At 44.3% G+C, this 27,233-nt stretch overlaps 1 protein-coding gene across 2 annotated transcripts; it reads left to right on the forward strand.

Annotated features, from left to right (window-relative positions):
- Window positions 1-26,769, forward strand: LOC115199031 (AT-rich interactive domain-containing protein 2-like). 2 transcript variants are annotated; one of them, XM_029761538.1, is made up of 21 exons: window positions 1-569; window positions 682-775; window positions 1,638-1,735; window positions 8,927-9,060; window positions 12,986-13,204; window positions 13,658-13,725; window positions 13,864-13,933; window positions 14,175-14,431; window positions 14,620-14,716; window positions 14,920-15,129; window positions 15,508-15,675; window positions 16,319-16,394; window positions 16,585-16,719; window positions 16,890-17,080; window positions 17,345-19,704; window positions 23,895-24,040; window positions 24,363-24,501; window positions 24,579-24,670; window positions 24,771-24,894; window positions 25,072-25,163; window positions 25,335-26,769. In XM_029761538.1, the coding sequence occupies exons 1-21, from the start codon at window positions 478-480 to the stop codon at window positions 25,444-25,446; spliced, it is 4,974 nt and encodes a 1,657-aa protein (XP_029617398.1). In that variant the 5' UTR covers window positions 1-477; the 3' UTR covers window positions 25,447-26,769. The 2 variants fall into 2 exon arrangements, with proteins under 2 accessions (XP_029617398.1, XP_029617399.1); XM_029761539.1 differs by having other exon boundaries at window positions 16,322-16,394.
- Window positions 26,770-27,233: the final 464 nt, after the last annotated feature.

A 27,233-nucleotide genomic window follows, 5' to 3' on the forward strand; every position in this document is an offset into this window, starting at 1 on the left:
TCCAATAAACCGCTTTGGACAGTGCAATACCGTTGTTTCTAGTAGAGGGCGCTGCGTGGTAGTACGAGCTCGAGGCCTCAGATCTTTTTGTCTGGAACTGGATCCCGCTGCCGCTCTACAGTGTGTGCGATTGCTTGGAGTCGCGTCCGTAACACACTGTCAAACCACTCCAAACGAACACATTTGATACCAAAACTATTAATTTAGCATATTTTACAATGGCAGTTTTAGTTTACCGTTGAAATCGGTCGTTATTCTGGCTAAGTGTTTATTATAACTTACTGAATCGGCTTGTTTTCTGTGTGTAGCTGTGCATCAGTCTTTATTAGCGAGCTGGCGCTCTTCTTGCTATTAGCTATTTCTTTAACTTTTTTAAACACTCAGCTTCGCGAATGACTGAGCGCCGGCGGAGTATGGGATCCTTGGTGTCTTAGGAAGCGAGTGAGTGGGGTTTTAACCGTTTTTACATGCAAAACAATGGCAAATTCGACGGGGAAAAATGTACTAGATCAGCGAAGGAAAGGACTGGCTTTCCTGGACGAGCTGCGGCAATTTCACCGAAGCAGAGGGTGAGAATGGGGCGTTTAAATACACCTTTAAACATCATGTACATATGACTATGGATGCTTACAAACTATTAGTAATACTATTCTCCATGTATTTAATGATTTTTTCCTTCAGATCGCCGTTCAAGAAGATTCCTATCGTGGGTGGGAAAGAGCTGGATCTTAATGCTCTCTATATCAGAGTCATTTCGTTAGGTGGATTTGCTAAAGTGAGTGCAACTAAAAGTGCATTTTCGCACTCTCGGTTTTCAGTGAAGTCTTCAGTGAACCGCTAGAGAAGTCTCTTTCGGCACCCCGAAGAGCTATTTCATACTAAAACGGCTGTAGGAGAGAGAGGATTGCGGTCGGCCTTGTGCTAGTTTGCCATCTATGCAATGTGGTGGCTTGTGTTGTGTATGGTTTGAATTGAAAGTCCGTACGGTAGCTGCACTGCTCGGAGTCTGAGTGCAGTTAGAGCAACTCAAAATTAGCGGGCACGTTTAACATCGATTATCGGCACAGAGCACTGGCTAGGAAGAACTGTTCGCCGCGGGGGATAGGTAACATTTTGTGCAACTAGATTTTTTTACGATAATTTGGGGGAAGCTAGTTATTCGCATTAGCCATCTTTGGCTCTACGGCTGAAGACAAATGTAGGCCGCACACAGGCCTATTTATTGAAAACTGTAAACGTGAAAACAATTCCTCAAATAAAGACTGCTCGCCATCATTCCATCATTGTTGCTAGCATTGTGCTGAAGCGGGTCATCGTTGTCTCGGGCTTTGGTAGCTACCACATTTAGCCTGCACGCTTGGCTTGCCAGAAAAGTAAGGTTAGCCAGATTGCTAACACAAGCTTGTAAGTAAGCCATCCAGTTCAAGCTGTAGCTAGCTGTGAGATGTTGCTTGCGGTGATAACTAGATGGCTTGCAAACATGGAATTAAATACACAGTTCTAGCTAATACAATTAGCAAACATTAACATCTTATTAGATGCTAATCGGATTGTTCATGACTGTCTTATCCATATTTTATGCATCCTGATATTGCTTAATTGAAAAATGTATAATAACATCCTCATTTACTTTACAGGTTTCTGACAAAAATCAGTGGTCAGAGCTGGGTGAAGATTTTAATTTCCCAAGGAGTTGTTCAAACGCAGCATTTGTTTTAAAACAGTACTACCTTCGGTAAGTGGCATGGTCTTGCATTAGCTACTACACTCAGACAGCATGTGGCAAATGTTTACAAATTGTGAGAGGCTGGAAGCAGGAAAGGACCATGCAACAATCCAGCATCACTGACAGTTTTTAAAGATGTTGAAAACAAAAACACTATACTGGACCTTACACTGGCTGCAATGTTTATGCCTCATAACAGTATGTTTTGATCTAACATTTAGTACATTTTAGTGGGTTAATGCAGATCACTATTTTATATATACCGGTATATATTTTTTTTTATATGCCATGTCTTACTACTGGGGATTCTGCCATACATCTTCTCTTTGTAGATTTAAACTATTAGTAAGGGACATGACCTGGGAATGCTTTTTAAATGGTCCGTGATTTGTGTGTTACTGAATGCTGGCCGGTCATTTGTCATTGAATAGGCTAGCCGTTGCCATAACTGTGCAATCAACAGCACGTTACCCTAAACACCTTTTGCCCTCGGTGTAGATGTGGCACCAGCAGCAAGCCTGTGGACAGTGTGGAGCTGCTTCTCTACTCAAGTCTCCTTTTCCCTCCAAAATATTGCCATCATTGCCACGGCCACCTGCTTTTAAGAGGAAGGATCACATTCACCAGTCTAACCTGGAGGCTGCTTATATAACCCTGCTTTGCCAGTTAGTTGAAGCAGCATATATTTAATAATCCTGTTGCATTCATCACCTTCACATTTTGGGAATGGTTGAAAGAGCAGTAGGTCAACATAGTCTGCAAGTAACCAATCATGTAGGCATGTCAAATTCTAAACAAGGTTCACACAGACTCTACCTAAGTGTCATACCTGCCTACAGATATGGCTTACGAATTTGAACAACTCGGCATAGGCCTGAAGATGTTATTGCCTTCCTCTCTTAAGTCATCGTGGGATTTTAAATAGGCCCTACATGCCGAGCCAATGATAGGCCAAGCATTGTAATGAAGTATTTCCAAATGTTGCTGGTTATTCCAGCATTTTTAGCAAAGGATTTCATTCTTGGCATCAGATGAACAATAGTAACACTTGATACCCTATAAGAGTTTATTGAATTCAAATATTTGAACATTATCTTCCTGATTTGATATTGGGCAGGCAATTTCACCCTGTGAGGTTGGGTGCAGGTTGTTCTAGCCCAGCTGCAACACCTGATTCCACCAATGAACAAGGCCTAAATGGTCTTCAACCAAGAAACAGGTGTGTTGCTGCTTGGCTGGGTACAAAAGCCTGCACCCAGTGAGACTTTTTTTTCACTTTCAAATTGTCATTTGAAGAGTCATAGGCTAACTTATGATATAGCCTAACGCAGGGCTCTACTATGTGACTATTTTACTCGCATATGTGTATCGTCACAGCAAACATGTTGTGACGATACAAGTATTGTGATATTTTATTTAGGAGCACCAGTGTGCCGAGAAGAACGAATGATTCTAGCATTATTACTTCAAATATTTTTTGTTGCGCTCCTAAATTTCTTTGTGCACCTGGCTACATTTTCCAACTTAGGTGCACATGTGCTCCTTGTAATTTTTTCCCAAAAAATGTCAGAGTAGAGCCCTGTAAAACAATATTTGACTGAAACACAGAGCTGTAAATAACCTAACTGACAGCACGTCATCAGGTTGGAAGGAGCTGTTGGGAGCTGCCCAGATGCATGATTTATTTTGCTTCATATTCAAACAAATGCACAGGCCAAACTCGTTTCAAGCCTGCAATTTGACCTCACTCCCTTAAACTTGTCCTGTGTTTTACCCCATGGCACACCCCACTCGAATCACATGTTAGTTGTAGACCAGAATGGTCAAACCTCTATTCCTTGGAAGGGTTTTTTCACAGCTTATATAGGTAGTTTATTTTGCCATACTCCTGTGTCTTTACCAAACCAAAAATTGAATTGGCCAGGTTAAAACCGCCTTCTACCGTCAACTCAAAGTGGGAGATGTAGTCCAATGCCAGGTCTCTCTTATAGGGCAAGCAAGCCTGTAGCGGTGAAAGTTTTTGGAACCTAAGAGCCCTTTGGTTTAACTGGGATGTGTAGCTCAATACCAACGCGGTCTTAAGGGCAAACGCTGAATAGTCAGAAATGTATTGGAAGTAGGGAGTCCTTTTGTTCGCTTCTTGGTCTTCTTGTACCACTACTTAAATTTAACGTTGCCAAGGGCAAGGCACTTGTCAGTGAAAATAGTAAGTGATCCTGGAACCTGAGCAAAACCTTAGTTCAGGTGCAGGAGAGGATGTCTCTTAAGACTGAGATGCAGCTTGTGAATAGACTGTACCCAACATGATGTTGTTAGCACTGTGATGCCCATGCCAAAATAAGAGCTGGATTAGAACTACCTTGCTGTTTTCTTGCATACGTGAAGTCAGAGGCAATCAAGTTGTCTCATTCACACAGCGTTTGCTAGTGAGATTAGCCTTGGCACCTGAAGAAAGGTGAAACGTGGCCACAGCGTTTATAGATCTAGTGTTACAGATATCAGGGGACAGCAGGGTATGTCTTTCTCTGATGCTAAGTAGAGGGTGCTAAAATGATGTAGCAAAACTCATGTATCATCGAGCTACAGAAAACGCACTCTGCAAGCGAGTCTGCTGAAACTTTGGAAATGCATGTTATTTTTTGACAAGGTCAACAGTTTCCTGGTGTAACCCAAGCAGTTTATACCATGTTCATTTTTATGAAAAGTCCGTTTGATTTCTAAACAAGTGTCATATAAATTAGGGCTGTGACGATACAAGTATTGTGATATTTTTTCTATGGCAAAAATGGAAACACGAAGCAGATATCTCTTTGGTCCTTTAAAAACTTGCTGTATGTGAAGTATTGTGTTTTATAGCTTGGAAAACACAGTGAACAAAAATAAACGCAACATGTAAAGTGTTGGTCCCATGTTTCATGAGTTGAAATAAAGATCCCAGAAATGTTCCATACGCACAAAAAGCGTCTCTCTCAAATTTTGTGCACGAATTTGGTTAAATCCCTGTTGTAAGCATTTCTCCTTTGCCACGATAATCCATCCACTTGATGGGTGTGGCATATTAAGAAGCTATTTAAACAGCATAATCATTACAACGATGCACCTTGTGCTGGGGACAATAAAAGGCCACGCTAAAATGTGCAGTTTTGTCACACAACACAATGCCACAGATGTCTAAAGTTATGAGGGAGTGTGCAATTGGCATGCTGACTGCAGGAATGCCCACCAGAGCTGTTGAAAAAATGGAATGTTCATTTCTCTACCATAAGCCGCCTCCAAAGTCATTTTAGAGATTTGGGCAGCGCGTCCAACTGGCCAAAGACCACGTGTATGGCATCGTGACCGAGCGGTTTGCTGATGTCAACGTTGTGAACAGAGTACCTCATTGTGGGGTTATAGTACGGGCAGGCATAAGCTACGCACAACGAATGCAATTGCATTTTATCGATGGCAATTTGAATGCATAGAGAGATCATGATGAGATCCTGAGGCCCATTTGTCGTGACATTCATCCGCTGCCATCACCTCATGTTTCAGCATGATAATGCACTGCCCCATGTCGCAAGAATCTGTACACAATTCATGGAAGCTGAAAATGTCCCAGTTCTTCCGTGGTCTGCATACTCACCAGACATGCCACCACCCATTGAGCAGGTTTGGGATGCTCTGGATCGACGTTTATGACAGCGTGTTTCAGTTCCCGCCAATATCCAGCAACTTCGCACAGCCGTTGAAGAGGAGTGGGACAACATTCCACAGGCCACAATCAGCAGTCTGATCAAGTCTGACCTTCAACCCCTACTTTTTTTTAAAGGTATCTGTGACGAACATCTGTATTCTCAGTCGTGAAATTCATAGATTAGGGCCTAATGAATTTATTTCAATTGACTGATTTCCTCATATGAACTGTAACAGTGAAATTGTTGCATGTTGCGTTTTTTTATTTGTGAAGTATAAATGTGAATCTGGATGACATAAGGATGTTTGTTTACAACTTTTGGGCTGTTTTCCTAAATAAGTTAAATCCGCTTCGTGTTCTGTTTCCTTGCCACAATACTAATAAGTATCGCGATGCTGGTATCGTACCGCCCCCTAATATAAATATCTGGATTAGGTGTTTTCTATCATCAGATGTAGGCCTAACAATAACAATCCACTAAAGTTGAATCACTCCATAGTTCCCCACTTAGGTCAATAGGACAAACTGATGTGAATGATGGGCAGCAGAAGTTGTTCACTCTATAAAGAAGGTACACCCGGGAACCACTGTCTAAGAACAGCAGCTCTCCCTACTCCAAATCCTATTTCTATTGCCTGGCATACATTACAAGACTTGACTGGCAAGTAGGACCTAACGTTGTGTGTTGGACAAAGAAAACTATAGAAAGTCTGCTTGTTTGCAATTTGATTACAGGTGAAGCACCATTTGCTTAGGTTTTGTTCTGGTTTTCCACCACTGCGTGAGGCCACAGCTTGCTCTCCCACAGCATGCCCCCTTATTTTGTCACTAGTTATCTGCTTGCCATGCCTTTCTCTTGACTTTTTTTGAAATTGTAAAACCTTGTCGGCAACAACAGCTAGGAGAGGTTTTGAATCACAGATAAAACAGTCCATAGAGGTGGGGATTGGAGATGTTGGGACTAGTGAAAGCTAGCAACACTACTACTACTACTACTACTACTACTACTACTACTGGCCTAGGATTGGGCATGCAGTCCCAATTTTCTTTGACTGTGGTAAGCTCTCTGCAGATCACACAAAGAAATGTTTGAAAGTGAGACAGACTTTATAACTTTGCATCAAGCAAACTATACCAGCGGAAAATGTATTTAGGGGGCTGATAAATTAACCTTACCCACCATTCTCGTTATGTTAAGCATGGTCTTAAGCTCAGTGTTTCCTTTTTTGTCTATTGGCATTATTTTACCTTTGATTCCCACCTTGATTGTAGTTGTTAGCTTTCTTCTCAGTGTAGTTTACCATTGTCTCCCCCAGACCAGTTTCTTGTCTTCAACCGAGTACATGGATTTCACCCACCCCCACTCTCAGTAGTGGTCTGTATATAGTGCTTCCATTTATTATTTTATCAGCAATAAAACCAGCCTATGGATTGATGTAGCTTTAGGCTACATAATCTGGATTTCTAGTGTTGCTCATTGGTCCCTGTTGTATGCCCCCATGTTTAAGAAGTTGTCTCTGTCTGCTCAAATGAATCTGCAAGCATTTAATTTTCAAGGTATAATAATATATATTCACCTATTTATAGAACAGTAGTAATGCCAGTTTACTCAATCTGATTGTGTTCTTGTCCAACAGGGGGCACCCAATTCTCTCACACACTCACTCACTGAGGCAGCCTTTATTGAGAGGGTTGCTCTTATGTCCTATCAGCTCTTGTATGATCCGGACGACCTTAAATTACATCAGTTTACAAACAGTCACCATTTGCAGTGGTAGATCTATGGCTTCAGTTGCCGACATTTTTGTGTGCCGTTCAGGTTAATTGAAAAAAGGTCATCTTGTTTAGATTTTTTGTTGTTGCTGGGGATAAAAATGACAGGTAAGAGCCCTGTTCCACCTTAATTGCTTGTTTTTTTTTACCTGCTGATGGTATGACACCTGCGATGACATGATTTTTATATGTCAAATTGATTAGACACTGATAAAATAAGGCCTCTTAATTCTGAGATGCTTTTCTGTGGCACACTGGCTGTTGTCTTGTCAGAAGAATGGGAGCTTTTTGCCAGCCATGTATGAAAAGGGAAGTGCAGACATGAGCAGCTGCAACAGAACATACACCCCCTTCCCCTTCTGCCCGTGCCCAGACAAGTGTGTGATGACGCTGTGCAGAGCCCGGGCCCCTCCTCTCCAAACAGAGAGTTGGTGTATTTATAGTCCAGTGTGTCACGCGCCGTGGACGGGGGATTACCTTGGCCGCTGCGAACCAGCAGCAGCACTGGGACTCCGTTCAGAATGGGGCTCTTACTCTGTGACTCACGGCAGCACACACACTCCGCGCTTAGCCAGGGCTTTCCACGCTACCACTGGTGAGGTATTTCCTGCTACCACCACTGCAGCATGTGTGTCTGTGTAAACAAATATTCAATGTGCAGATGTGTTGGTCCGTCCCTACCTAAACATGTGAGAGACGGCTGCAACACTTTTTAGACATTAACTCAAGTAAGGCTTTGCAGGTTTTTTTGTAGACTTTTTTTGGGCATTCGATAGAAAGCTATCAGTCTTTGTTTCATTAAAACTCCCTTTGCTTTTCTGCACCTCTCCCCACCTGAGCGGAGTGGTCATTTGAATGAAGACATCACCCCAGTGTCTAGAATATTCTGTCTGTGCTGGTGATAAGATCATATCATCCCCACCTGTGTCACATCTGAGCTGAATATAAACATATTAAGGAAGACTGGAATTGGTTGTGACTCTTGATAAACTATTTTGCCCTAAGCAGTAGGGCACAAAGGATTCATCACTTGTACTCTGCTTAAACACTTGCACTGTCATGCAGATGGTGTAACACATGTCTTTTGATTTGAGTCAGCTAGGTGTAAACATAATTATTTAATCATAACCGATGGTCTCTGTCAGAAACTTGGATTGGATTGTATCCCCCTCTGGCAGTATTTTTCATTTCATGCTTTGTCTTGTAGTCATTCATATTCACTCTGTCGATAGAAGTAGGCGAGAGACATTGGTTGTGTTGTAAGCCCCGTTTGTAGTTTGTTCCAGTCTGCAGCGGCTGAGTAGTGGAATTGCTTTGCGACTGTGGTTGAAATAGGATGTGGGCACAGATAGCCTGACAACATTAGTGTTGTCTGTAGGAGGACTTGGAAAATGGTAGAAGTTCACAGAAGTAGACTTGAGGTTTAATAGGCCAGAGTGAAGCCTACCAGTTTACTTGTGTGATTCCAAGCATTAACCAAATTCCTCAGTGGCTGTCATAAAGTTCTCCATTGGCAAATGATATGGTGGGAATGTGCCAGGGTGTCCAGTTTTGTTATCAGGGATTTGGAGGCACAACAGTTGATGGTTTAGCCACAGTCTAAGGATGCAGGACTTATCCTAGTTAGGCAGATTTGAGGATCGGGTGAAACAGGATTATTTGCTGTAGAGGCCATTTTAGATTAGATTTTGGGAATAGGTGGGGTCTTGGATCAGTCACCCTCTGAGCGTTAAGTTCTCTTTTGTCTACAGATATTTAGAAAAGTACGAAAAGGTCCATCACTTCGGCGAGGATGATGACGAGGTGCAGCCTGGGAACCCGAAACCATCTCTTCCAATTGGTGCAATCCCCTGCTCCTACAACTACCAGCAACACACTGTATCAGGTAAAGCTTTCCCTCTTTTACAAAGTATCTTCAAACAACCACAAAGCAATAATTAGCTACATAAGTTCGGCCCAAATCTTGTTGGTTGGGCTAGGACTTGAAATGCAATAAATATTCTTGAAGGGATGGCCCCATATTCTGTATACTTCTGGCCCTTCTTGGGACACTGTGTTAACAAACCTCCAGACGAGCTTCAATGCCATTCAACACTCCTTCTGTGGCCTCCAACTGCTCTTAAATGCAAGGAAAACTTAATGCATTCTCTTCAACCGATCGCTGGCCGCACCTCCCCGACTAGCATCACTACTCTGGACAGTTCTGACTTAGAATATGGACAACTACGCATACCTAGGTGTCTGGTTAGACTGTAAACTCTCCTTCCAGACTCACATTAAGCATCTCCAATCCAAAATTAAATCTAGAATCGGCTTCCTATTTCGCAACAAAGCCTCCTTCGCTTATGCTGCTAAACATACCCTCGTAAAACTGACTATCCGACCGATCCTTGACTTCGGCGATGTCATTTACAAAATACTCTACTCAGACTTCATCCAGTTTGCTATCACAGTGCCATCCGTTTTGTCACCAAAGCCCCATATACTACCCACCACTGCGACCTGTATGCTCTCGTTGGCTGGCCCTCGCTTCATATTTGTCGCCAAACCCACTGGCTCCAGGTCATCTAAAAGTCTTTGCTTGGTAAAGTCCTGCCTTATCTCAGCTCACTGGTCACCATAGCAACACCCACCCGTAGCACGCGCTCCAGCAGGTATATTTCACTGGTCATCCCCAAAGCCAACACTTACTTTGGCCGCCTTTCCTTGCAGTTCTCTGCTGCCAATGACTGGAACGAATTGCAAAAATCACTGAAGCTGGAGTCTTATATCTCCCTCACTAACTTTAAGCATCAGCTGTCAGAGCAGCTACCGATCATTGCACCTGTACATAGCCAATCTGTAAACAGCCCATCCAACTACCTCATCCCCATATTATATATTTTTTTGCTCCTTTGCACCCCAGTATCTCTACTTGCACATCATCTGCACATCTATCATTCCAGTGTTAATGCTAAATTATTTTGCCTCTATGGCCTATTTATTGCCTTACCTCCCTAATCCTACTACATTTGCACACACTGTATATAGATTTTTCTATTGTGTTATTGACTGTACATTTGTTTATCCCATGTGTAACTCTGTTTGTCGTACTGCTTTGCTTTATCTTGGCCAGTTCGCAGTTGTAAATGAGAACTTGTTCTCAACTGGCCTACCTGGTTAAATAAAGGTGAAATAAAAAAAAGACTTGCTTTCGAGCTAGTTCTTAAAAGGACAATGGTATTTCAGGACAGTGACATATTCCAGGAAACAAACAAATGCAAGTATGATTAAAAACTGAAATGTAATTATTGACACTTTGAGAACAGTGATTTTATTTTATTGGACACATATCTGTGAGGTAGGGCTGGGTAATTGCTAGTGATGGGGGAAAAATAGATAGTTACATATTGGGATATTATTTTTGATTTATCGTTTTGACAACATTGCAGTATTAATTTTGCGGTAGTTGGCAGTACCTGCCCCAGAACTCCAGTATTTTTCCTTGATGGCTTGTTCTTATCTTCTTTTCAGCTATTTTATTTCCTTGACTGATCAAAACTTGTTTTCTCATGGTTCTCTGTTGTCCCTCTGCAGCAGGTGAGCAATAGATTTGGAACATCAAATCGCAGTAAAATCACAGTATCTGATCACAATACACATAGAATCATGAGAATCGCAATACATATCGAATCGGCACCTAAGTATTGTGATAATATCGTATTGTGAGGTCCCTGGCAATTCCCAGCCCTAGTAATTGCCTTGGACCTCACGATACTATATCATAATCTTTTTTTTTTTTTTTAACTTTTTTTTTAAGTCAGTTAAGAACAAATTCTTATTTACAATGACAGGAACAGTGGGTTAACTGCCTTGTTCAGGGGCAGAACGACAGATTTTTACCATGTCAGCTCAGGGATTCGATCTAGCGACCTTTCGGTTACTTGCCCAACGCTCTAACCACTAGGCTACCTGCCGCCCCAATACTTAGGTGCCTATACGATATGTATTGCGATTGTTTATGTATCGCGATTCGATGTTCCAAACACATGCTCACTATACTGTATGTCTACTGCAGAGACAAGAGAAAGCCATGAGAAAATTAGTTGTGGAAGTTAAAGTGCTCATGTTGTTGGCTCAACTTTTTTTTGGGGGGGGAAATAAGATGGAGAAAAAGCTGTAGGATGATGAATACCTGAGTTGTGGGGCAGGTACACCTGACTAGCGTTAGCTAACGTTAATAACCAAGGTTACCTTGAACAATTATAGTGACGGTAACGATGTAAAACCGTCAAATTATATTACGATACTCTACTGTATCCATACTGTGAGGTAACGCGACCACCCTTTGGTGGATTTTGGGATGCTGTGAAATAAATAAAAGTAGTCTTAGGTCAGAGGACAACCTTGGTGCAAGTTTATCAAGGTGGATATTTCTTCAAGTACATTTCTTCAAGTATCGAGTGATGGGGCTGTTGAAGAACATGGCTAACTCTGAATTTGAGTCAAATTTACGACTCAAATGGAGTCAACATTATGGCTACCTTAAGCACTGAACTTCCTCTCAACTAAGTCTCTCAACTCACAGCACACGTGTTAGTCATCGGTCATGCATATACTGCAGGCTTGTTTGCTTTGTCTTTTCAGACAGTTTATTGCACCTCATAACATAATCATAGATTCGATAAAGATAGCATTTGGCAGCTCTTCTCCAATTGTTAGTCATAATGGTGCTGCTAGCCTGCTCCTACGGTAAAGCCTGCTCCTACGGTAAAGCCTGCTCCTACAGTAAAGCCTGCTCCTACGGTAAAGCCTGCTCCTACGGTGAGAGCTTATGGTAATACCGTTATACAGTTGCTTGAAATGGCCAAATGGGTGCTGAACATTCATTCCTCCATTTTTTGGGGGGGTAAAGAAAGCTCGAGGAGGATGTTAGCAAGACAACAAGATCTTAAAATGTATGATGAAAGTCGCAAATATACCAAGACGGACGAGTTGTACTAGGATTTGTCTTTGAGCTGTTGAATGGTGTGTTTCAGAACTGAGACACAATATACTTCATACTGTATTAGGTCTGCTACATTTATACTCCTTTTGTTTATGGGCAAACATATGGGCCTTTAAACCAAAGCACTGCCACCAGAAGCTCATATCCTCCCTCATATGGCTGTTGAGATAATTGTTTGAATAATCTTGACTTTGTATTAGAATTTTTGTCCAATCTTGCCCAGGCCTGAGAGACCCCCATCAGTAAGAGTGTATCTGAACTGAGGTTGTCATGTCCCCAGGCATGCAGGCAATTTGCAACTGTGTGTTACCATGGTGCTGTGTGATGGTGCATTACCACCATACCTGCTGTGTGTGAAGTCGCTCTAGTTCAGGAGTCCTGTCAGCCCCACACACACACACACACACACGTGTGAAACAGATGCAGGGCTGGCGGCTGTGAGGAGTTGGCTATTTATATCCCGTTGATTGCACTGTAATCAATTTCAAATAACTGAAATATGCCATACAATCATTGCCATCCCAGCAAAGTTATGCCAAGAGACTGTGGCTTCAGGAAGTTGCACTTGTTAACTCCACCCCTGCATGTGACTTTTTAATCAATGTTTCTATCTTTGAATGCATATTCATTATCAGGCAGGTGTCCCAGTGCATGCAGTTGCAATCATTTTTCTGAACAGTCTAAATGAACTCATAAATCATCATTTCTCAAGGTCTTTTATAGCACAACATTGTAATGTTTTTGTATGTTTTCATCAGGCTTTCTTTACATTCACTTTGAAGTTGAAATTACAACTGGATTTGTGGTTGTTTTTTGTCCTCAGACTATCTCCGCCAAAGCTATGGACTGTCCATGGAGTTCACGGCCCCATGCGACTATAACAAACTGGTGCTCTCTCTCCTGTCGGGCTTGCCCAATGAAGTGGACTTCGCAATCAACGTTTGCACTCTCCTCTCCAACGAGAGCAAGCATGCCATGCAGCTGGAGAAAGACCCCAAACTCATCACGCTGCTGCTTGCACACGCAGGCGTCTTCGATGACTGTACGTCTTCAACACCTTTAAATATTCTTCATTAGTATCCAAATCGATTTTTTTCAGGGCGGTAATGAGAGTTGTATGGGTGTTTTTTTTGTCATCTTTGTCTACCGTGGGAACTTGGTGGGGGAACTGTTGAGACACTCGCACTACTGTGCTCAGTTTCCCTTTTTGGTTAAAGTGGAAATGGGGAGAAAGTTGTTTATTCCCTTTCATTTACCTGTATGGAGACTAGATGAGTTATTACCTCCTTGGTAAACTTGTTAATTTAGAGTCTGAAGCAAAAGGCAAAAATCCAGGCTTTAACGCAACTAAATGTAAACACTGCATTCCTTTTCAAGGCACTGCCATGGCAGAACCTTTTTTTTTTTTTGTGATCCCTCAGGTGTGAAAGTACCTTCTGTCTCAGGATGTAAGGGTTGGAATGTTCTCTCTAACAGTACTCTTGTGAATTTGCAGCACTAGGCAGCTTCTCCTTTGTATTTGGGATGGACTGGAAGGAGCAAACCTCCCGGGACTTCATGAAGGTAGATTTAACTGAAAGACTCACTATATATGTATACTATAGGTTTGTAACTTACAAGGCTTTTGGTCAGAGGGAGAGAGTTTCCTCGCCTTTTCAGCAGTCAGTATTTCAACAATAATCTGTGAATATGATTCTACAGTTCTGGAAGGATGTGGTAGAGGATTCTGAAGTCCGGGACCTCATCTGGGACAAGACCAGCCTGACACAAGGTAAGCAGTTTATGCGGACAGACCAAATTTCAATGACCCATTGCACAATAAAATAAAAATTTTCGCAACAATGGGAAAAATATTACGTCAAATAAATATTTCGACATTGTTTTGTGAACTTTTTGTGTAATAAAGTATTTGAAGATTTCTCATACAAAAGAATACTCTTAAGGCCATTGCTCTGACATGAAGATGTCCTTGGTGGATCAGACATTCACTGTTCTCTCTGCTCTTCTCCCAGTGACAGACACTACGTCGGGGGATGAGCGCTGGGGCGCCCTCTTCCACCCTCCACGCAACCTAGGCATCGGCGACATCGAGGGTCAGCGGGTCCTGCAGGTGGGAGTCATCCTCCGCAACCTCTCCTTCGAGGAGGCCAACGTCAAACTGCTTGCTGCTAACCGCACCTGTCTGCGGTTCCTCTTACTGTGTGCCCACTGCCACTTCATCTCCCTACGGCAGCTGGGATTGGATACGCTCGGCAACGTGGCCGCAGAGGTGAGGCGTTTTTACTACTATATTTATGTTCTGAATGTTATTATTTTGTGCAGTATTGAGCTATTTCATTACATGAATTAGTACTATTCAGAATAATATTGTATAATGTTAGACAAGGCTATAGCTGTTCCAGAGCGTTTGTGTTATTGATGATTCTATGAGTTAATATCTGTTTTCTCTCCCAATAGCTTCAGTTAGACCCTGTTGACTTTCGAACAACCCACCTAATGTTTCACACCATCACCAAATGCTTGATGTCAAGGGACAGGTTCCTGAAGATGAGGGGTGAGTGTCAGAGCCCGTGCTTTATTTTGTCATTGTCTGGGTCTTTTTCTATTACAAATGTCAGATTTATTTTTATATCACGGTCCTTTTAATGTGAAAGCGACTTCATGTCTTTACGTAACAACAGTAAGCATGAATTGTGATGAAGGTCAAAGTGTAGATTTTCCCAGAGTCTGACCATTTGTTCCTCCTCCTCCCCTCAGCCATGGAGATCCTGGGTAATCTGAGCAAGGCGGAGGACAACAGCGTGCTGATCTGTGAGTACGTGGACCAGGAGTCGTACCGGGAGGTGATCGGCCTGCTGTCGCTGCCTGACCTCATGCTCCTCATGTCCTCCCTGGAGGTCCTCTACCTGCTGGCCCAGCTGGGGGAGATCCCCTGCAGCAAGATCGCCTCCGTAGACAGGAGCATAGGTGAGACACCAACAACCTAGCCCTAACCAGGGTACTAGTAACCTAGATACTAGTCAGGATTGAAGATACATGCAGTAGTATAAACAACCAAGACAGAATGAAGGGGTTGGAGAACCATCTAACTGGGATAGTGTAAGTATAGCATTAACAACTTGGCTAATCGAGTGTTTGGGTACCGTTTGATTAAGTATAGTCTCTTAGCATGGCACAGCAACTAAGCTGCATTAATTGACAATCAAACTCATTCCGCAGAAGATATTCGTCATCTCTTGGAGGAATAGGAAATTCAATGATTTTCAGAATTGGGAAATAAAAAATAACTGTCATGCAACAATTTAGACATGTTATTAAACGGTATATTTGTGTCTCCCTGGGCAGATCTGCTGGTTCGGCTGGTGTCAGTGGACTTGCACACGTTTGGTCCGGATGCCCTGACGGCCGTGAGGCTGATGGAGCACCAGGCTGCTGGGCAGAGCCAGGTGGCCGAGGTGCGGCCGCAGCTTGTAGAACAGTTGCCTGCCCCGCTGCAGGGCGCACCCATCCCAGGTGAGCATCTTAACACTTAAACCCTGTCCCCTGATCTTCAGATGCACATTGGAATTAAACTAAGCCAGGTTATATTTATGTTGTACATAAAATCAGAGTTCAGAGCAAGCCGTGTGAGGGCAATAATTAGCCATATGGTATAAAGGAACAGTTCCCTGAGACAATGGCCTGAGATTATAGGCTCAGCTCTGTGTAGACTTGCTTCTTGTCGTGTACGTTAGAGACTGATCGAAAGCTGATTGCTCATCAGTTTACGTCTCCCATAAGCCTCTGCGACCACACCTGTCTGTAGAGACGTTCCATCCATTGGTTATTTAGAAACATGGATGATCGGGCAAAATGGTGTAAACCCGTGTTGTATGCAATCAATCAACTAAAGTTGACGTTGGCATGAGGTGCTAGGAATAATTCAAGCTAGGGTGAACACAGCAATCTGCTTGTACAGTACTGTCACTGCTCCCTAGTGGGCAAAATGAGGAACAGCACACTAAACACAATGTATGACAGGAGCACTGTTCTGCAGATTTGACAGTTCAGTCTCACATCAGAACAAAAGTGTTTTCAGCATAGAGAATGGGTTTATTCAGAAACTTTTGTAAGTTGATCAAATTAGACTCACTAATTCTGTCATCTCTCACTTCAGCAGCAAGAGTCCCTGTCCAGTCCACTCCTCCTCCTGGTATTGTTGAGCTAGATGGGGAGAAGTTTACAGTGCAGTGGTGAGTCCCTCTCTCTCTCACACACACACACACACACCCTCTCATAGCCATGCTCTCTCTGTGACACCTCTTAGCTCCTCAGTTTCTCTGTAAGTTGAACAGTGGTTCTCGGTCAAGCAGTCAGCTTGCTGGTCACAATTGACCCCTGAGTAGCTATAGATACATCCTGAGTTCCCTTTGTCTCCACCAGGCTGAACGCCCACTTCGAGGTGAGCGGCGAGAGCTCCGTGTCGCGCTCAGAGATGTACTCGGAGTACCTCACCACCTGCAGCAAGATGGGACGCGCTGGCATCCTGGCCTCCCAAGGCTTCCTCAAATGTCTACGGTTGGTTGCCCCCCCCCCCCACACAATTGTGGTCCTGGAAGCCTTGTATTCATGTTATGTTATGTTTTCAACCAAGAAATCACCCTATGGACAAGTTACAATACAGTGGCCCAAATTCAATGACTGTCAATCATGTTTCTCAAAATGTCACCATGTCTATCATTTTGTAGGACCATCTTCCCAAACCACACAGTGAAGCGGCTAGAGGACACCAAGCCCAATGCGCAGGCACACATACACGTGGTGGGGGTCAAACGGAGGGCCATCCCACTGCCCATCCAGCTGTACTACCAGCAGCAGGCTAGCCCCACACCAGGGCCCAAGCACGACGTCCCTGTCGACCCACAAGCATCCCCGTCAGGTAAACTCACTGTACAACTTACTACATTTTTGTAGTTAGTGGCATTAAAATTCAAGTTTCCACCTACCTTGATTGTTATCACAACAAACGTCAGACATAGTTGCTATACATGTTGTCTTGGAGTATGGTGAGACATACTTTGCAGTTGTGCGAATTGGACCTCAGTCAATGATTCTAATGTGTTCTTTGTTGTCTCTCTCTCTCTATCTCTCTCTCTGTGTTTACACTTTGTCCCTGGGCATCCTGGGTTTGTCCGGCCTCTAGTCCCCAGCCTTACTGCTAACCCGGCAGCGCCACAGGTGGCCTCCACCATGCAGGATGGTGTACCCCTCCCCCAAGCGGCTCAGACTGTTCCTCGGCTCCCCCTTCACCCCCAGGCCTCACCACATCAGCACCCCCACTCAGCTCAGCAGGCCAAGCCAGGGGATATCCTTAAGACGGCCATGGTCCAGAGCTCCATCCCCACCTCTGGCCAGGTGGTCCAGAACCACAGCCCCAACATGGCCCAACAGCTCCACCATCAACAAGTCATGGCGCCTACCGGGACCCCCGTCACACTGTTCCAACAGGTACAGCAGGGCCACATCTTCACGGCGCGGGTTCAGGGGGTGCCCATCGCCCAGCGACCGCCCCTGCCGCACACTCCCTCCTCAGTACCCCAGGCTCTCTCCCTGGGCCCCCAGCAGGAGACGGCTGTGTTCTCTGCCCCCCCGCACTACGCTGCCGTGTCTGCCCCCTGCTCCTCGCTGCAAAACTTCCAGATGAGCGGGGGCCAGGTGTTCACCATCGCCGGCGTGTCCAACGCCCAGGGCTCCCGCGTCACTTTCCAGAACATCGCCCCCAAGCCTGCACCCTCGCAGGCCAGCGGACCGCCCACAACCACTCATAACCAGCAGCAGCAGTCCAGCGTGGTCATCGTCAGCCCCAACCCCCAGCAGAACCAGGCCTATGCCCCAGCTATCCATCAGATCGTTCTGGCCAACCCCTCCACCATGTCTGGTGGCCAGGCCATTCAACTGGCAGGACAGCCTGCCACTCCTTCCAACCCCCCACCCTGCCCTCCCACCATCGCTCCACTGCCCCAGGGCCTGCCCTCTCCTTCCAACACCCAGATCCCAATGCAGGGCTCTGCTTCTGTCAGTCAGATGCTGTCGGTCAAACGGCAACCACAACAATTGAACCCCCAGCAGCAGTTTCACCCCCAGCAGCAGTTTCAGATTCAGGCCCAGCCCCTGCCTCAGCAGCAGCCGCCTCCCCAGCCTACCTCCACAGAGTCCAGCCTGATCAAACAGTTACTGCTTCCAAAGCGGCCCTCTACGCCGGGCGGCAAACTCATCCTGCCCGCGCCCCAGGTGCCTCCCCCTAGCAGCACGCAGCGTGCCCCCAGCCCACAGGTGCTCTACCAGGTGGCCTCACAGGGCCAGCCTCAGCCCCAGCAGCTCAATGTACAGCTGGTCCCCAGCCAGCTTCAGTCCCCAGGGGGGTCTCTCCAGACGGTGCAGCTCATCTCCACCAGCAGTCCCACCACCATCATCCAGGGCCAGGCTCCTGGTGGCCAGGTCACCTTCACTGTGGTGCCCAACACGGGCTTCACCACTTCAGCCTCTGCAGCCGCCGCCCAGATCAGCCAAGGAGCCGCTGCACCAGGCCTGCCAGTGGTCCAGACAGGCAACACCCTCCATGGGCCACCACCGCCCTTCAGGGGGGACAAGATAATATGCCAGAAGGAGGAGGAGGCCAAGGACGCCACGGGTCTGCACATCCACGAACGCAAGATCGAGGTGATGGAGAACTCCTCTCTGGCCGATGGGGCTGGCACCAGAACCAGCAACGGAGACCTGGCAGGGGCTGATGCTCCAGGGGCCAAGCTTCTTAACGGGAGGAAATGCATGGACTCCAGTCTACCTCCATACCACTCAGGGAACAGTCAGGGGGCCTGCATCAATGGACCGGCCAGCGAGAGCTGCCCCACCAACGGGAAGCAGCCCTCTGGCCCGGCTAACCCACAGGAGGGACACGTCGACCCCAAAAAGGCTCTCGTCAACGGGGTCTGTGACTTTGAGAGAGGGGACGCCTCCACCGGTGCCCACTTAAGCAAAAACATTCCAAATCACATCGCTTCCAAACACTTGGGGAACGGGGAGGTGGGTCCTCCTCAGAAACTGCATGGGGCTCCCCAGGAACCCTCTGTTCCCCAGCAGGATACTGCCAAAGCTGAGCAGGCAGAGCGCCTTGCCAATGGGCCTCAGGCAACAGGCCCCTTCTCTAACGGACCTATGGGGCCGGGGCCTAACTACACCCTGCCTGCTTTCAGGCAGCAGCTGTTTCCCACTGTCACTGTAAACTCCCAGGGCGCCACGGGGCCAGGGACCCTGCCGGCCAATGGTTTGAGTGGCGAGAGCCGTGCACTCAAGAGGCCGGCAGAGGAGGACAAGGGGGCGTCTGTGATTCCCTGTAAGGTGGGAGTGAGGATCATCACCATCAGCGACCCCAACAAGGCGGGCTGTAGTGCCACCATGGTGGCCGTGCCAGCTGGAGCCGACCCAAGCACAGTAGCCAAAGTAGCAATAGAGAATGCCACGCAGCAGAGGAACTGCTCGACCATACAGGCAACCAGCTCTACGGTGAGTTTCACATAGCTCAACAATTTGTTTCTTGTCCCAGTTTTGCAAGCCGTGTCAACTAGTTGGCCAGCAAGCTCATTAGATTGCTGACTTATCTTGAATACTTTATTGGATCATTGACATTCTTTCCCTGCTGGTAAAACATGTGACTCTGTTTTTCTTCACAAACATAAAATGCAGGGCTCGACATTAACGCTTGTTCTCTTGTCTGGGACAAATAAAAACAATGCTTAGACAAGAAGATTGTAGATTGAAGTTCAGACAAGTAATAAAACACTTTTTCACAAACAATTATTGAGATTAGAGTTGGATCAGAGGTCAACATTGGAATAATATTAAAATCTATTTTTATGTACATTAATAAAAAAGCCTACATGTCAAAGTGTAGATGATATGCATGTTGGCTACAGCCTCGCGTCCAAACCGATGCTGACATGAGGGAGGCACCAGAAAATGTAGCCAAACTTTGAGACTTTTAATTAAATAAATATAGGCTGAACACCAGTCATGTTTGACAAATATAATGAAGGGTCATTAACGTCTAAAGGCTTGATTCGACATACTCAAGGCACGGTTCGTTCAGATCAAATGGTCACAAGACCGGCCTGTTGCGCACCGCACATCACCCACCTTGAATCTGAGTGGAGGGGTCTGAATTTTGAAGCTGTTTTTAAAGGGCAATTCCACCACTTTTTGACCTCATTCATCATTTCCAGTGTATACATATGTGAAAACAGCATGTTTCTACAATCTGTGGTTACAAAGATGAGAAGAGAAGTCCTAAAGAAATGCTTCTATGTGACCTGCAATGCGTTTTTAGCCCAAGGGAGGTATTTTCTTGCTCCCCACATCACTGTGAATCTGTGTTTGAAAATCGCTGTTAATGTAATCTAGTAGAACTTTTTTACTTTAGGTTTTTTTCCCTACAAAACGTATAAATGCAGTGTTTTCACATATGTTGACTCTGGTTTTGTGCTGGAGATAATGAACATGAGGTTGGTGGAGTTGCCCTTGGTCCATAAACGTAATTGTTTGAAACCTGGATGTTTTGTTATTTTATGACGCATGTCTTACCTTCTTTCAAAGTAGCCAAGCATAATCCTAGTCGTATTAGTAACCCATGCTAGTTGATCAAATAAAATGTATTTATGAAGCCCTTCTTACATCAGCTGATGTCACAAAGTGCTGTACAGAACCCCAGCCTAAAACCCCAAACAGCAAGCAATGCAGCTGTAGAAGCACGTTGGCTAGGAAAAACTCCCTAGAAGGGCCAGAACCTAGAAAGAAACCTAGAGAGGAACCAGGCTATGAGGGGTGGCCAGTCCTCTTCTGGGTGGAGATTATAACAGAGCATGGCCAAGATGTTCAAATGTTCATAGATGACCAGCAGGGTCTAATAATAATAATAATAATAATAATAATAATAATAATAATATTAATAATTAATAATCAGTGGTTGTAGAGGGTGCAACAGGTCAGCACCTCAGGAGTAAATGTCAGTTGGCTTTTCATAGCCGAGCATTCAGAGTATCTACCGCTCCTGCTGTCTCTAGAGAGTTGAAAACAGCAGGTCTGGGACAGGTGAACAGGTCAGGATTCCATAGACGCAAGCAGAACAGTTGAAACTGGAGCAGCAGCACGGCCAGGTGGACTGGGGACAGCAAGGAGTCATCAGGCCAGGTAGTCCTGAGGCATGGTCCTAGGGCTCAGGTGGAGAGGTAGAGAGAGAGAGAGAGAAAATATACACTTAAATTCACAAAGGAAAAATACTCCAGATATAACAGAATGACCCTAGCCCCACCAAACCCACAAACTACTGCAGCATAAATACTGGAGGCTGAGACAGGAGGGGTCAGGAGACACTGTGGCCCCATCCGACAATACCCCCGGGCAGGGCCAAACAGGCAGGATATAACCCCACCCACTTTGCCAAAGATCAGCCCCCACACCACTAGAGGGATATCTTTAACCACCAACTTACCATCCTGAGACAAGGCCGAGTATAGCCCACAAAGATCTCCGCCACGGCACAACCCAAGGGGGGGCGCCAACCCGGACAGGAAGATCGTCATACCTGTCCAAAGGACACTTGGTCAAGTCCTCAACCCACTCAAGGAGCGCACCCCTCCTAGGGACAGCATGGAAGAGCAGCAGTAAGCCAGTGACTCAGCCCCTGTAATAGGGTTAGAGGCAGAGAATCCCAATGGAGAGAGGGGAACCGGCCAGGCAGCGACAGCAAGGGTGGTTCGTTGCTCCAGTGCCTTTCCGTTCACCTTCACACTCAAGCATAGGACCTACTGAAGAGATGAGTCTTCAATAAAGACAAAGGTTGAGACAGAGTCTCTCTCTCTCTCACATGGGTAGGCAGACCATTCCATAAAAATTTAGCTCTATAGGAGAAAGCCCTGCCTCCAGCTGTTTGCTTAGAAATTCTAGGGACAGTAAGGAGGCTGTCTTGTGACCGTAGTGTACGTGTAGGTATGTACGACAGGACCAAATCGGAAAGATGGGTAGGAGCAAGCCCATGTAATGCTTTGTAGGTTAGCAGTAAAACCTTTAAATCAGTCCTTGCCTTAACAGGAAGCCAATGTTGAGAGGCTAGCACTGGAGTAATATGATCAAATGTTTTGGTTCTAGTCAGGATTCTAGCAGCTGTGTGTAGCACTAACTGAAGTTTTATTTATTGCTTTATCCGGGTAGCCGGAAAGTAGAGCATTGCAGTAGTCTAACCTAGAAGTGACTAAAGCATGGATTAATTTTTCTGCATCATTTTTGGACAAAGTTTCTGATTTTTGCAATGTTACATAGATGAAAAAAAGCTGTCCTTGAAACAGTCTTGTTATGTTCTAAAAAAGAGCGATCAGGGTCCAGAGTAACGCCGAGGTCCTTCAGTTTTATTTGAGACGACTGTACAACCATCAAGATTAAAGTTGATGCATCTTTAGATCTCCCCTTCCTTCATTTTCATCTGTCACATGAAACCACTCGCGCGTGCGGTGTGATTTGGAGAACAGTGTTTTCCTGCTAATTGTATTTTGCAACATTTGCGCATAGCCTACAGCCATGTGGGCATTGAGTTTATAATATGAAGAAATAAAACCTTATCAACAATTTAAGCTAAACAGTCTGATCTGACGCATCAGCCTCAATGCTTTTTAAACAGAGTTAATGTGCAGGGGTTTTATGAATTCGGATATGTCGTCCCCAAGTCTGTTATGAATCGTAGACATATTTTTTGTCGTTCCAGGGATGACGGGAAGTCCTTAATTTCGAGGCCTGGGGGGGAATTATTTTATAAAGAAAAAAGTGTTTGGTTGTAATTGTAATGTTGCTATATTTTATAGGCTACTAAGGGTGGCCAACCAATCTCCAGGAGAGCCTTAAAGGGGCAGTGTTGTAATTTGAGACAGGCTTGAATATGCAAAAAGCCTATAGGCAGAGTGTAGCCTACATTTGTCTGATTCTCTATGATAAAAAAGGTAGTCATGCATTTTATTTTGTAAAGTGGATCTGTCAATTATGTAATAAATTTACATTTTGGGGGGGGCTTGAGCTTTTGGACAAGTAAAAAATCTGACCTACCTGTCCAAAGGACACTTGGTCAAGTCCTTAAATTTGTAGGTGGGAGAGTGCTATCCATCACATGCAACTACAAGGCTTTTCTGTTGCTGTTATTTGGGAAAATCAACTGCATTGTGATGAGTAGGGTTAGAGGCCATTTAATGATTTATACAGACTGACTTGTGTTTTATATTGCACTTATTGGATTGGCAGGTGTGTGATCTTGTCATCGTATAGCAATGCAAGGCTTACAGTTGTTAATTTTACAAGCAAATTACTTGCACGAAACAAGATTAATGATGAAAGTGTTCAGGTTCTAGGACCTTGAATAATTAATTCAAACTCTTTGTTCATATTTTTGTTTAATTCATTTCTGAATAACTAATAAGCAAATTGTAGGTTATTCATATTTTTTGTATCATATTTATTGTAAGCAGAGGGTAGCTCGGCTAAAATCTAAATGTGTTTCTTCAAAATTAGCTTAATTTATCTTGTCAAACTTTTTAAAAAGGTAAAATAAATACATTTTTTTTTGACTTGTTTGTTTTATTTGGAAAATAGAACAATTATACAACACAAAATATCACTTGCTTATTTGATCTAATAAAGCTTTGCCTGGTTTTACGCAGCTTCCGCCAACAGTGGCTCAGCCTGTGCAGGCTGGCAGCGCCAGCCCCAACGCCCCCCTTTCTGGGCCACAAGCCGTGGTGGCACCCCCAGAACAGACCAGGAAAGCGGGACAGAACTTCAAGTGTCTGTGGCAGTCCTGTAAACGGTGAGTCAATCTCTGTCCATATTGACTTGACCTACTTAAAGAAGTCCTGTGTCATGAAAGGTGTGTTCATATCATGGCTAACTAAAACTGCGTTTAGACAGGCAGCTCAATTCTGGTATTTTTTCCACTAATTGGTCTTTTGATCAATCACATCAGATCTTTTTCAGAGGTGATTGATCAAAAGACCAATTAGTGGGAAAAAATATCAGAATTGAGTCTAAGTGGCCTGTTCATTGACTGTCCCGTTGTTATCCGTGTTGTCGCTCTGGATAAGAGCGTCTGCTAAATGACTTAAATGTAAATGTAAATGTTGTTCTTCCAGGTGGTTTGAGACGCCGTCTAGGGTGTTCTACCATGCAGCCACGCAGCATGGTGGCAAGGAGCTGTACCCAGGCCAGTGCCTCTGGGAGGGATGTGAACCTTTCCCCCGACAGAGACTGTCCTTCATAACCCATCTACAGGTAAGACTACACCCTCTCAATCTATCAGTCCATGTTTGTGGCTTTTTGCTGACAATTATCCTATTTTCTTCCTGTAGGATAAGCATTGTTCTCGAGATGCCCTATTGGCCGCACTAAAACTGGAGCAGGAACCGGCACAGACGCAAGACTCCAATCAGAAAACTTCCAAGTATGTACCCTCTGGTTAGCTTAGCATGCTAGTGCTAATGTCCATTCTGGTGATGCTAGAATGTGCTATGTGTGGCAGACTCTTTTGCATTGTTCCACAGGCCTCAGCCAGTGGCAAGCAGCACTCCAGCACCGCGAGCACAGAAAGCTATTGTCAATCATCCGAGCGCAGCCCTTATGGCCCTACGCAGAGGCTCTCGGAACCTGGTGTTCAGGGACTTCACTGTGAGTATGGCTGAGCTTAGCTGTTTGTTTACACTGAAGGTTTTATACGTGGAAATAAGGTTTAAGATGTTAATCATTGCAGTCCTTGACTACTCCATATTTATCATATATTCCCACTTGGAAATCTTTTGTTATCAATGTATCTTGTAACTGATGAATTTCAATCTTTTTCGTTAGGATGAAAAAGAGGGACCAATGACCAAACACATACGACTAACTGCTGCCTTAACGCTAAAGAACATCGCCAAGTATTCAGACTGCGGTCGAAAGTAAGAACTTTTTCTCTTTTTTTTGGAATACATTCACAACTACAGAAGGGTCTTCTGAGGACTCCTCGTGCTCTGTTTGTTCGACGTGATGAATCATAATCAATTAAACCAATGTTGATTTACTGTTTGATGGAGAATATGTAATCACAGCTTCCTGTCTTGTCTTCTCAGGTTGGTGAAGAGGCATGAGAGTCACCTCTCTGTGCTGGCACTCAGTAACATGGAGGTCTCCACAACGCTCGCCAAATGCCTTTATGAACTGACTCGCTCTCTCCAAGCTTGAGTCCACAAGGGCAACCCCACCCCCAAAAATAGGAGAACCATCCTTCAGGGGTGTCATGACAATGGGGCACACGGTGGGCAACACCAGACCATGCCCTTTGGACTCCCCTCCCTCACCCCACTGTGCTCAAATCCCCCCCCCATCTCCTTCACAAAACAAACTGCCACGGGGTCTTCCACCAGCCGCCCAAGAGGGGGAGCTCTTTAGACTGCTGCCCTGAGGGACTCAACTAACGAAGCCCTAAATACGAGCACATTTTTGTAATCCTGGGACTGTTTGCAGAGAACTTATTTGAGTAGGAGCGGCAGTACGTTGAGGAGTTTTGCTTTGCCGAGGGAGGGGAGTGGCTAGAGGTGGGGGAGGGAGACACAGCTGCAGGAGACTGGCTCGATTGTTTTTCTTTACAACTTGGTAGCGTGGTTTTCTTACTTGAGTCAATATATTTTCACTTATTTATTATTGAAATGAATACCATTACAATTAATGAAAAGAATCTTGTAAATATTTGTGAATATATATATATAAAGAAAATCCTCTCATGCCGATACAGCCACTGGGGAACTTGCTCTGTGGAGTAATAGAAGCATTACTTTGGTAGAATCTAAGTTTCTTTTTTTTTCTTTTTTTTAATGATCCCTGGTTACTTGTATCTAATGTGATTCTATACTCAGCAGTGGATGAATGTACTTAAAACCTGTAAATACTTCTGCAAAGGTACTGATGCTGTAAAGTTAAGGGGGAAACAGTTTTTTTGTGGAACTGACTTTTTTTGTATTATAATACCTTGTAGAACTCATTTTGCTGGCTGAAAGAGTATGGAATAATATATCTCATGTCATTTTGTAGAAGAAAATAATATTGAAGGTATTCTCTCACCCCTCACCCCCAACATGTATCCACTGTAAACGTTTGTCATTGTACGAGCACAGTGCGCGTACATTTTTTTTTTTTTTGTATTTGTAAATTGGTTTAAATACATGGAGTTTTATACAGGTTTTCTCCTGTGTTCTTTGCTTTATGTGCAGGTATATTTTCTTCACTACTTTTTTTTCTATGTTAATATAGTGTGGCGTTTTATTGTACTATTTTTTTTCATTCTTAATACCATGCCACATTCCGGCTCACGTCCTCAGACTATCCTCTCTATGGTGTGTTGTGTAACATTAATGACTGCCTGTTAGCGTCCGAGCGGGGCAGCCCACCCATCCTCATTTCTGCAGTGTCAGTAGGATGTGCTATTATACATAGACATAACAGTCTGTTAGATTGGCTTTATTTACTTTGGTGACTGTTTATAGTTTTTAAATAAAAGACTGAACAATTTGTCTTTTTGGGGCTCTTGTTTTGTGGTGTGAGGAGGCAATGGGTGCCTCTGTTCCACAATGTTATATGGCTGTGATTATCCACTTTTTAAATACACACATTTTAATGGAAAATGTTTTTCCCTAAATGTGTATATTATATTGATCAAATTACAACAGTGACAGAAAGTTGAGCTGTTTTAGAAAGTTTCTTTCCTAGATCATCTCTCCCAGTGGAAAATGGATCAGAATGATTTTCAATCTGAAGGTTTGTCCACCCAAACTACCTTAATCGGGTATATATGGCTTGAACTTGAATGTTCTGTTGATGGCCTGTCACAAAAATTGTCAGTCTCCTGCTACTGTTTATGAAATGACAACCTTTTAGCCCCCATGCCAGTTACTGGTATAATTGTTTCTTGTCATTTTATTACATATACATTCCGTTCAATTGAATAGCAAGGAAAATATCAATGCTTTCTTGAA

Source organism: Salmo trutta, chromosome 8 (genome assembly GCF_901001165.1).
Source record: "Salmo trutta chromosome 8, fSalTru1.1, whole genome shotgun sequence".
Taxonomy (NCBI): domain Eukaryota; kingdom Metazoa; phylum Chordata; class Actinopteri; order Salmoniformes; family Salmonidae; genus Salmo; species Salmo trutta.

Bases quoted from the DNA above. Each gene is read 5' to 3' on its own strand.
- LOC115199031 (XM_029761538.1), top strand. From the start codon at position 478: ATGGCAAATTCGACGGGGAAAAATGTACTAGATCAGCGAAGGAAAGGA. The intron at 13,726-13,863 runs GTAGATTTAACT...ATGATTCTACAG, and splicing joins CCTCCCGGGACTTCATGAAG to TTCTGGAAGGATGTGGTAGA. The intron at 25,164-25,334 runs GTAAGAACTTTT...TTGTCTTCTCAG, and splicing joins TATTCAGACTGCGGTCGAAA to GTTGGTGAAGAGGCATGAGA.